The sequence below is a fragment of the Anthonomus grandis genome, chromosome 4 (assembly GCF_022605725.1).
Source record: "Anthonomus grandis grandis chromosome 4, icAntGran1.3, whole genome shotgun sequence".
Taxonomy (NCBI): domain Eukaryota; kingdom Metazoa; phylum Arthropoda; class Insecta; order Coleoptera; family Curculionidae; genus Anthonomus; species Anthonomus grandis.
Genome location: NC_065549.1, coordinates 27,169,990 through 27,182,387, shown reverse-complemented (window position 1 = coordinate 27,182,387; position 12,398 = coordinate 27,169,990). Strand labels below are relative to the sequence as shown.

Here is a 12,398-nt window from a genome sequence, read left to right as displayed (position 1 = left end):
GCTCGCGTCGATTGTTACGAGTATTGTTAATATTGTTTTTGGAACTTTGAATACTTGTCGGTCTTTTAGTGATGCAGCTCTCCGCTTGCATTTGCAGATTTCTGTTTGTTTCTACGGCCGGCGTTCGATTTGGTTGCAGATGGTTACTATAATTCGGCTGACTGATTGTATGTGGTGCTAGGTTTTGTTGTTTATCTAATTGTAGTTTAATAACTTGACATTTTAATGTTTAAGTAAGATCAGATTGCGTTTTTATTATTATTTTTTCTCACGAATTAAGTTATCTTTTACCTCATAACTTCTTTAGATCCCCACGTCCAGAATTTTATTTGTTCCAGTGTCAACAATGGTTTCTATGCTGCTGTTTAATGACTTATCAAGGTCGACAGTATCACCCACACAACACTTTAGAAACTGATGCTCCTGCATGATTTGCACACAATGACTGCAATATTTTTTATATGCGTTACACAACTAAGATGTAACTCAGATCCACAATTAACACATTTTATACCACTAACAGGCGTGCTTTTGCATCTACGACAGGGTCGATTAGGAGGTAAATTTTGCACGTCATTCTCAGTCGGCGCCGTGTTACCGGTTATTCTATAAGATATGTTAAAAATAAAGTTTTTATTTAAAAGCTTATTTTAAAAAAATCTCAGTTATAGAAAACCGGCAATTTTTATCGTTCTATTTTGCAATTGACTCTATCACGTAGTATTTTCCTAGGTAAAAATGTCTTACACTGCCTTACGTACGTACTGGGCTTTTTTTTAATCTTAAATTTAAATATATTTCTCTAATAGATAAAACACAAAATAATATTTATAAATCCATATAATTTCATATAAGTCAAATAATGGTCACTAAAAGGCATATTATTTACAAATAGATTTAAAGCTAAATTAACAAATTAATGTAGATTATGTCCTCCTCGACAGTTAAGTTTAGTGGTCCATAATTCTATTTGTAGGATGAAGATTCTTTAAAAAAGTCATTACAGTATCCCACAACTTGATTAAAATTAAAATTCTGTTTGCCACATGTCGTGTTAACTCAGCCCAAACTAACTCGATTAGGTTTAAATCTGGATAATATGGTGGTAATCGTAATACGTCATAGTCTTTTTCATAAAACAGTTCATCTATTTCTATAGCACTTATATTTTGGTTTGTGAAGATTTATTATATTATCGTTGATTAATATATAATATTCGGGATGACAAGCAACCTTATTGTCGAAAATGTACCCGATAATGGGATAGCGACAACGTCGCCTCGCTTTAGCTGAGCCCAAAAATTTTGCCAAAGGCGTGTGCCAACAGTTACTGTCTGTTTGCTTTGCGTAATTCGCCTTAAAAACTTAAGCCGTTTGAATTAATATCTAATTATGTTTTCAACAGGTGTATTTCGAAAGGTTATTTAAATGTTTGTGGACATTTTTAATCTGGTGATAAATATTAATTTATTATCTTTAGTAACGTAGTTAAAAGCTGCTTCTCCTTGATAGCCTAGTGTGTAAAAGACTTCAAGATACAAAAAAGCTTTAAAATTACGTCAGCTTATATATGAGAAGAAGTGGTTTATACAGGGTGCCATTACTATTACATTACCATTTACTTATGGACAACTTACCTTTTTTAAATTTCCGGGAATTAATTCAAAATGGCGCGTATATCAAAATGTGTTAATTTATGTAGTTACCATCCACCCCAAATTTGTTAAAAATCGATAAAGGTATTTAGACGCTACTAATTTTTATCCTCGGAATAGGCAGGATTTTATTCGCAAACTTGCTATTAATTTTTAAATGTAAAGTGTTGCTACCACGCGCGAACTACTTTTTTACTCATTTGTTTATCCAAGACTCTCTTGAAAGCGAATAAATCTTTCTTTTTTTACTCGAGATGTTAGCTTTCTACCATCTTCTACCCCGCGAGCGAATCCGCGGATGTAGGCAAGAATTAAATAAAAAAAGGTCTTTAATAATAAGTATTCTATATTCTATTTCAGGGTGTTGCACGGCCAGGCGGGATCTAGAAAATCCCATGTAATATCATGGTGGTGCAACATCCTGTATATACAAGGCATATTTTTAAAGTAAGTACCGTTTTTAAATTACTCCGCCACAGCGCTGCAGTCGTCATTTAGCATATGCGCGTAGTGTAGCTACATCAGTTGGGAAGCCACAGACGCTATTACGACGCCGTTTGATCGAGTTTTCGTTTGTTTACGTGATTTTAAAATGCCGCCGACTATCGAGAATCCCGCGTTTGTGTGAAGTTATCCATAAAATGCCAGCCATAAAGTTACCGCGTGACCGGCCTACTATTTGCGTCAGGCCGGATATTTTTAAAAATCTAGGAAAATGAACATAATCTGTAAAAAATTATGTAATACTACTAATTTTTATCTTTTTTATGCATTACAAAATAAATTTAATCTTAAAAAACAAGCATGAGGACAAATAATATTTTTTAAAGTTTCATATTAGTTATTTCATTTAAATTATTTCTGATATTTTACGGTGGATGAGTTATGAATTATGATATTTTTTCTTTCGATACTTTTAAATATATAAATTTAAAAACACTTTTAAGTATACACTACACTAACACAAGTTAAAATAGTTGCCACCCCTTCATAATCTCTAGAAAAAATTAAATTTCGACAAAATCCCGATTTTTTCAAGAATGTTCATTATTTAGTGCCCTCCTACTTTTATGCAAATCAGAGTGCATGAGTTTTGTTATATTAGGAGTTTTGGAGACACTTTTAGGTATACACTAAAATAAGTTTAGATAGTTGCTACCCCTTCATAACCTCTAGAAAAAATTAAATTTGGACGAAATCCCAATTTTTTCAAGAATGTTTATTATTTAGTGCCTTCCTACTTTTATGAAAATCAGAGTGCGTGAGTTTTGTTCTATTAAAGGTTTTTGGGACACTTTTAGGTATACACTAACATAAGTTTATATAGTTGCCACCCCTTCATAACCTCAAGAAAAAATTAAATTTGGACAAAATCGCGATTTTTTTTCAAGAAGGTTCATTATTTAGTTTCCTCCTACTTTTATGAAAATCAGAGTGCATGAATTTTGTTTTAATAGGGGTATTTAGGATACTTTTAGGTATACACTAACATTAGTTTAGATAGTTGCCACCCCTTCATAACCTCTAGAAAAAATTTAATTTGGACAAAATTCCGATTTTTTCAAGAATGTTCATTATTTAGTGCCCTCCTAGTTTTATGAAAATCAGAGTGCATGAGTCTAACAACACTAACTGCTTCTCACCCGTTTATGGTCGAGAAGCAAAAATCCGATCGTAGGGCATCGCTGCCTTGAGAAGGCGGAATTAGTCCTACTCAGATTTTGTCCTACGGTCGATCGGAACGGTTCGGCTTTTCCTCGAAAATCCGGGGTTTGTATTTCGATATAGAAGCAAGGATAGGAGGTATTTATATTTGAAACGCCGTATTTACGAATTTCGGCAGCTAAATAGCGACCGATGCGATGGATTGTCTGTGTCGCAACTGTTAATAGCTAGATGGCGCACGCGGGCGGCAACTGTATTATTAAGTTATATGGAAATATGGGGTATTCTGTATAGTGTATATGTTACGGTCAATGATAAAAATTCGCACATTAACGATAATGGCCGGGCAATAACGTAACGATCCAAGTAAAATATATGAGGTAAATCGAAGCTTTATGACCAATATTCTCTATTTTCTTAAAATATTCAAAACCTAACCCAACCTTGGGCCAACCCAAGTCGCCAGGACGTTGTGTAGCCAATTAATTTTAATAATGCCTAAATTGATGTCCAGTCGTTATCATTTGATTAGACAAAGTTAGGGCGAGTTAGGTTGGCCCAAGGTTGGATTAGGTTTCGTATATTTTTAAAAAAAAAAAGAGCATATTGGTCATAAAACTTCGATTTTCCTCATAATTAAATTGTCTATTTTATAATAATTTGTATAAGTATAAAACTGATTTAATTTTAAATTTAAATTTAATTAAAAGTTTCATACCTTCTGGCTTCATTAATAAATTCTTGATCAAAAAATCTTTGATTACCAAATCCTTCCATCTTTGCAACACACACACACACACAACAATAAGTTCTAGGTTGAACGGCCTTATTCGTTGTAGTTGTTGTATGCTTGGTATCACATTCAATTTCACACAGTATCCCTCTCCCTGAACTGAATACTGAATTTCGGTCACATTGATAAGAATATTTTAGAGTTCTGACAACACTGTTTTTAACCGTTCGGCCGGATTCGGAAACGTAGGACAAATTCCGAGTAGGACCAATTCCGATCCCCCGCTGCCTTATATCTTCTTTCTTGATCGAGGAACCGAGAGATCTCTGAAAGTTAATACACCGATTCCCGAGCACCGGCCGCGGCCCTCAGCCTTCCGATTTGGGATTTAGTGATCAGAGTTTTGGACTGCGCTAATTTTTATTTCGTTTTTGTTATTGCGTTCATCGAGTTTGTAGAGTAGAAGTAGAGGTTTTTGTTGTGATTATTTTCGTTTAGATTAATAGTTTTAATTTAAGGTATTTAAGTGTTTTTTCTAATTTTTTTAGGAATAAATTTTATTATTATTTTTTAAATTTTTGTTAGGTATACTTTAGAGAATCTGTATTTTGAGATCTTCTGTGTTTCTGTTTCTTTCATTCGTTAAAGGACCTTTAATAACCTTACTTTAAAGGGTTAAGGATTTAAGGATATATAATATAATTGCCCTCTCGATTGTTTTTTTCAAAAAAAAGGACATGGGACATAGGAGGGTTTGCCAGATTGGTCTCTTCAAAAAGTTATCTTACATTTTTTCTGTAAAATGTACAGGGAAGCCAATAATTGAGCCCCTTAAAATTTACATGGAATTTCCTATGTTCCGCTCGGCGACGCACCACCCGGTATATACAGTATCCCAAAAATGAGCATCCTCGTTTATATTTTGACAGGAACTTAATATAACCTTAATGTAATATTATATAATACATCTCATTATTGTTATTATCCATAATATATTATTCATCTTATTGTAGATAAAAAGCTAAAAAATTAAAACTGTCTGTCAAAATCCTGCTAATATTCTACAGGAACTTAAAACTGCCACTTTCTTGTAAATGCTAAACCCAGGATATCCACTATGTGCAGCCTATGCATACTTGAAGGAAGAAATTATTTTAGTTAGATGAACAATTTAATTATATTTTTTTAATATTTAATTTTTTATTTTATTTGCTTTTTTTAGGTGTAAAACGTTGGCTCTGAAGTTTTTTTGGTATTTATACTCTATTTCAGAAGTGTGTAGAGCAATAAAACCTCATTAGGTATGCAAAAGTGGTACCTGGTGATCCACCAATATTTTATGCCACTACCTTAGTTGGGTATTAGTTTCAATGTAAAATTTTTTCTTTTCGTTGATTGCAGGTAGTGCCACCCGGTTTTGGGTCAATTTATGAGTTTTGCCCATTGTTACCCACTGATAAACATTGAAAACGGTTCGCCAAAGGCGTGCAACTGGGACTTGTTTTTTACCTTATAATTAATGTACTTAAATGCTATTTTATTTTAGAAAGTTACTTTTGTTTAAATGGAATAATATATTTTTTTCACAAATTTATTGAACATAATATGTAGAGTAAAACAGTTGAAAATGTCACTTTTGGATCTGGCACTTTTTGAACAGTGTATAACAATTTTAAATTATAATAGATTGTAGTCTTCTTCGTCATCTGACGAACTGTCATCACCTCTTGACATTATAATTAAAGGATCGACTGTCTGATCGATGAGGTTGTCAAGATCCCACATTTTGTCCTCTTGCTTAATTACATGCTGGACTGCTTTTCGCCAATTCTCTGGTGTCGCTTCCGTAATGGCTTGATCAAACAGTAGCTTAACATCTTTCATTTTAAAAGTCGTGTTTTGTCTTGCTACAAATCCTTTTACCTGCGCCCATATCAGTTCTATAGGATTTAGTTCGCAATGATATGGCGGTAAGCGCAGTACAGTTATATTATATTTTTCGGCTATATCTTCCACGGCGTATTTCATGAAACGAGTTTTGTGTAAGTTTGCTATTGCCAGCAGTTCTTCTTTTATCAAATTTGCTTCAAACGCAATACCTTTTGCAGTCAGCCAATCGATAATTTCTTGCTTTCTCCAACTTGAAGTTGGCGTCTTCTCTATTCGCCGTGAATGATAGCTTGCGTTGTCCATAACCACCACCGAATTAGCCGGAAGAAATTTTATCATTTCACCAAAATAGTCCTCGAAAACGTCTGAGTTCATGTCTTCATGGTAATCTCCTGTGCGAGTCGACTCAAAGGTTAGCAGACCTTCTTTTAAAAATCCCTCTTCGCTTCCAATATGTGTGATTATAAGTCTTTTTCCTTTTCCCGAAGGTACTTTAATACCCGTAGACAGGCCTTCTATGAAAGCTTGGCGAGCACTGGTTATATTTTTGTCTTGCCACATTTTTTGGACTATATAACCTTCATTAATCCACGTCTCATCAAGATAAAAAACTTTCTTTTGCTCCCTGCGGTACTGCTTGATACTTCTCAAGTATTGTCGTCTCCAACAAACAATTTCGTCGCTCTCCAGTAAAAGTGCTTTGCGGTTATGCTTTTCCCAGGCAAAATCCATATTTTTTAAAGTTTTTTGTCATCTCGGCCAAGCTCCATTAAAATTTTGTCTAGGGTGGGTATTTCCTTTTTAAAATAAAAAGAGTGAACTTTTCTTCGAATTGTACATTTAGCATTTTCATCAAGGACTTTTGGTAGGTCGTCCTGGCTTTTGCTTGGGAGATTCCACTTGACCTGCTACTTTTCTTTCCCGCAACAATTTGAAAATGGTGGACTTTCCAATTCCACTCATTCGAGAACATTTTTCAACAATTTCTTGCACAGTAAAACTAGGGTAATCGTGTTTTATGGAATCATGTACATTTAAAATAATAACTTTTTCACTTAGCGATAGTGGAGAATTTTTAGTACATATTTTCGTTGGACTGAATACCTCCATTTTTTAAATATTGGGATAATAATATTGTGATTACACTACAGCGTAGCAGTGACTACTAACGTTTAAAATATGATTTAAAAGTATTTATAGTCTGTATATATTACCTGACCCCATTTTTGCATGTTACAAAGCGTTAAAAGATAGGTACCTATACAAAAGGATTAAAAGTATTTATTTAGTATTTAATCTCTTTCAAAATAAAGGCATTTAATCAGAAGCAGACAAACAAAAACTACTGGATTTAGAACAATCCCGTAAAAGACCGAGAGAGGAGGCAAGCACCTCATCGCCCGACAAGGACGATGGGATGCAGGTCTCTGATGAAAAAATAAACACAAAAGAAACTCAAAACATTGACTCTGATACTCCGGCTTCCTCAGATGAGGGGGAGGAGGGATTTGTGACGGTGGATAAAAAAGGCAAAAGAGGAGCAAATATGTATGAAAAAGATACAAATAAGGAAAAGAACCCGCTCTATATGCCACACAATGACCTCTCCCTGGCGGGAAAGAGCGTCAAACCCAACATACAAAAAGTCCCAAAAGTAGTCATTAGAGACACGTCAAACTGGGCAGCTAAATATAAGATGATTGCGGAAAACAAAATTAATTTAATTAAGACGCAAAAAGATAGGTTGGGTTTGGCGCTCTTCCCAAAGACGCCCCAGGATCACAGGGCTTTAACAGGCCTCCTCCGGGAAAGGGGAGTGGAATTCCACACCTTTTTCCTAGAGGAGGACAGAAAACTAAATGTCATCTTACGTGGATTAGACAGGAATTTTAAACTCAATGAAGTCGAAGAGGAGCTAAGGTTGATGGGGTTCGAGCCCGAAGAACTGGGCTGGTTCAATACTGGCCCAGGTCGGAAAAGGCCCACGGACCTCATCAGATTTTTAGTACCCAAAGAACAAGAAAACATCTTTCAAATCGACAATATATTAAAAATAAAAGTGCGCGTAGAACGTTTGAAAACTTACACCATAGATAACATCAGACAAATTGGACAATGCCACAGGTGTCAGGAATATGGTCACTCAATGACTAATTGCACCGCCAAGCCGAGATGCCACAAATGCAAAGAGGAGCATTTCTATAGCGAATGCAAAAAAGAAAGGGCTTCGCCGGCACAGTGCTGCAATTGCGGGGGTGACCACCCTGCAAGCTTTTGGCGTTGTCCAAAAAATCCAAATTTCCTAAACCTAAATAAACAAAAAAACACTAAAAGTTTTGCTGAGGCTACAAAAAAAACCAATACAAACATTCTAAAAAAGGGGGAGGAGCCTATGGGGGCCATATTGGGGGCGGGCACCTCAGCAGTTTCAACGAAACAAGCTGGGTGGCCTACCCAAAATAATGGTCTGATACATCTTTTAAGCATGCCTGATGATGTACTCGACAAAAAAATAGATAACATAATGCAAAAATTAAATAAACTAAACTCAAACCCGGCGATAAAATTGCTCTTAGGCGCAAACTAGAAAACCTGGGGGCCTCCCCAAATGCTGAAACATCATCAGCTGAACAAAATTCCAACTTTCACTAAAATGCAACTTTCATAAACCTTAAACTAAAAGCTTCAGCAAAATCATATCTCTCTCTGTTTTTTCTTTCTTTTTTGTATTTATTCTCATTTTCTTTTATTTTTTTTAAATCTTAACTTTTATCTTTCTTAACAAAAAGCACACCAAAACTTTCAGAAATCTAAAATATCAAACGTTCCACGCGTACTAAACCCAAACCTCCAAAACAAGCCAAATCAAAAATAACCTAGAAACAACACCAAACCCAATCTACCGCATAAACACAATGCGGTGGTAACGTGGTTCACACCGTCAAGAGCGAGCAAAAGTTAATAATAAAATCGCACCAACAGATTTCACCTTGGGGGGCGGGGCTTGCGTTTGGGCTCGCAGCCAATACCAACGTCCCGCCGAATATATAAATATAACCACACACACACCATCTCCCAGTTCCGACGTGACACTCGCCAGAGTTAGACCTCTGGTGTGCGCTTAGGTACTTTTCGACGCGACGCGATCCGATTCTAATCGAGCGGCTCCGTAGTGTATGTTTTCCTTGTGTTCAGCGAGTGTTCAGTGAAGTGAAGTGTAGTGCGAGACCAGAAGAGTCATGTCCAGCGGCGACGAGTCCGACCGCAGCAGGTCACCTCTGAGCCATGAAGAGAGACCCAGCCATAGCCGTCGAGAGATGGACTATGACAGGACATCTCTGCTCCAGGCGAACCTGGCCTCCCAGGAACGGCTAACAGCGCATTTCCAGGAATGCCTGGAAAAACAAGCCGCCCAATCCGCGGAAAGAGAAGCCCGTCAGCTGCAACTGTCCCTGGAACGGGAAGCGCGAATGCAGCAAACCATCAATGAGTTGACCGAAGAAATAAGGCAGCTCCGACGTCAACTCACCGAAAAATCGGGTAAGTCGCATGATCCAATTTCTCGGGATATTAATATTGCTACCCCCGCCTCAACCCCCGACATTCCCTCTGCTATCACTCCGGTAGCAGCTACCCCCTCCGCCCTTGAAACCACCCCAGCAGAGGTATCTGTCTCCGTAATGGAAAGTCCATCTGGGATGGACCGCTGGAGATTGGAGGTCAACCCCAGGAAGACCCAGCTGGTGTTCTTTTCCAAAAGGAAAAGAGCACCCGCTGGCCATCTGAAATGGGGAGCCACTAATCTCGGCTGGTCCGTCCAGGCCCGTTATCTAGGTATAATCTTCGATCGGAAGCTGACCTGGGAAAAACACGCCAAGGCCCAAGCTGGCAAGGCCAAAGGCCAGCTGTCGACTCTCTACTCCCTCCTCCATCCCAGAAATAAATTGTCACTTAAGACCAAGATCCGGATCTACCAAACATACATCCGTCCAATCATAACCTACGCCTCCCCCACCTGGGCAGACATCCAGCCCCGCCACATGCAGAGGCTCCAAGCAGTGGAAAACAGGGCTTTCCGGATTATGTCAGGCGCACCATGGTACGTGCGCAACACCACTATACTGCGAGATCTCCAAGCTCAACCCTTGGCAGACCACCTGACGAAACTAAAGGACAAGTACCTGACCACTGCCCCGGGAGCACCACAACCCCCTGATCCGGATCACTCATTCCACCCGAGCTCCCCCCAACGCCCCGTACCAGCTCCCCGGCGACACACTAAGACGTGATTGACCTCCTGCCCCGACCAACCCTCCGCCCCCGTCCAGGTCAGCAAACCTCCCCCACACCAGGTCCGCCAGCCCAGGACCCACGAAATGCGGCAGCCAATATTAATATTAGTATTGTGTTTTGTACATATTATTAGTATTAGTTTTAATCCGCCTAGCTTTTAAGATCTATGTTATATAGAATAAGATACACTTAGCTAATTAGATATAAAAATGTATATTTTAATCTAGTAAAATAAACGTGAGTTTCAAAGTAAAAAAACACCATCTCCCGACAGTTAAATCCCGTGCTCCGCGCCGTCAAGATCCAAAGCACTTTGATGCGACCCAGTAAACAAAAGATAGGCGCCTATAAACAGCATAAAACTCATCATAAAACCGGCAAGAGCGTGAAACTGCTAGACCGGAGAACCAGTGGATAACAACACAGTGATTTGAAAATATATATGTCATAAAAATTGTTTTTAATTTGATAAAATGACTTATAATTTTCACGGTCAACAGTCATAGTTTTGTGCTAAATATTTTCTCTTTAGATCACTTATTGAAAATGAAACTGTAAAGGGAAAAAAATTGATAAATTTATCGACGTCAATAAAATACTTAATGTGTTTTCAAAGCATTCATTTAAGATTCGTTTCCTGTTCGTTTTCATTCTGTTTCTCAGAGGCAAAACGAGTTAGTTTAATTCTGTTTGCAATTTTTGTATTTGATGCATTTGAGTTCAGTAACAGGATTTCTTAAAATTTGAATATTTTTCGCTTATAAATTATATTTATTTTGATCGATTTTCTATATTTAGATCCGAACATTTTGTAATAAAATGTATGTTTTTCATCCTTAGACCGGTACACTGGATGGTTTCTGCATTTTCCATGAGTCCCACATCAGGATTTGGAATGTTACAGAAAGCAATAGAATACGTTGGAGTTTTGCCATTTTATATTAATGTTGAGATGCCCAATACTTGTATGCAAGGTAAGTGATTTTTATTAGATTTAAATTAATTTTTATATTCTTTTTGCAGATCTCCTGATAATTAACCAATGTTTCTTTTTTATTTGGTGGGTTAGAGCGTCCTCTAGTATAGTTGTTTATAATTACAATCACTCTAAGTTGCATAATATTAAAATGAAAATTATAAATAATGTTATATCTGTTGAACCGAATGCTTATGAAGCAGAATTTTTAAATTTATGCTATAAGTAAAAATTCTAAAATAAAATGCCACATCGTAATGAATATTCCAACAGTGAAATGCGTGATATAATTTGCGTTTTTGCTCAGTTAAATTATAGTGGACTTGGTGCAGCCAGAAGGTATCGTCTATCTGGAGAATTTTAAAGAAAAAGAATCTCCGCCCATATCACTATACTCCTGTCCAAAATTTGCTACCTCAGCTTTTACAGTTTGCTCAATTTATACTAGATAAGACTCCGAAAATCCACATGCTCCAGAGGACCGACATTTTCTTTCATTTAGCATTTAATAATGCTAAATTTATCACAAAATTCGTCATTTGCATGTCAAAACACATAAAGTCGCCAATTTTCAAGACGATACTGCTTAAATTCACAAAATTATTATGAAATTTCCTTTAAAATGACCTTTCATTGGTCAAATATTTTCATTTTGCCTTCGACACCGTTGCACCTCAATTTTCTAAATAACTGGTTATGTAGTAGTCTAAAATTAGAAAGTACTCCATAATACATTCAAGAAAATATACAGTAATACCCATATAGCACGTTTACTGTATGTAGTTTGACAATGGCCGGTGACAATAATAGTCGATTACTATTTCGTATTATTAGATCTTCCATTTAACTTGGTTTTGCAATTAGCATTAAATCATAGCTTGTTTCTTCAACATTTGTTAAAAATTTTTAGGAGAACAAGTAGGAATAAGAGTAACTGTATTTAACTACATGGAAGATGAGATGGAAGCCACCGTAGTCCTTAAGGGATCTCAGGACTATAAGTTTGTCCATGTGGAAGAAAATGGTTTTGTAAGGGCCTACAATCCTAGAACATCATTTGGAGAGCATCAGGTAGGATTGTACATACAGGGTGTCTCGGAAAATGTAAAAAAGAATTGTCGAAATCAGATAGAAAATAAAAAAATTATATGGAATTTTCCTATAGGCTCTCCCTACGAAGATCCGC

At 36.8% G+C, this 12,398-nt stretch overlaps 1 protein-coding gene across 1 annotated transcript in view; it reads left to right on the top strand.

The window, feature by feature from the left end:
• The window catches only part of LOC126734964 (CD109 antigen), a 157,801-nt gene that overhangs the window by 115,026 nt on the left and 30,377 nt on the right, over nucleotides 1-12,398 (top strand). Inside the window, exons 18-19 of the mRNA XM_050438830.1 lie at nucleotides 11,077-11,210; nucleotides 12,123-12,283. Of these exons, the coding sequence (XP_050294787.1) occupies nucleotides 11,077-11,210; nucleotides 12,123-12,283 (295 nt within the window). The remainder of the gene's footprint in view (nucleotides 1-11,076; nucleotides 11,211-12,122; nucleotides 12,284-12,398) is intronic.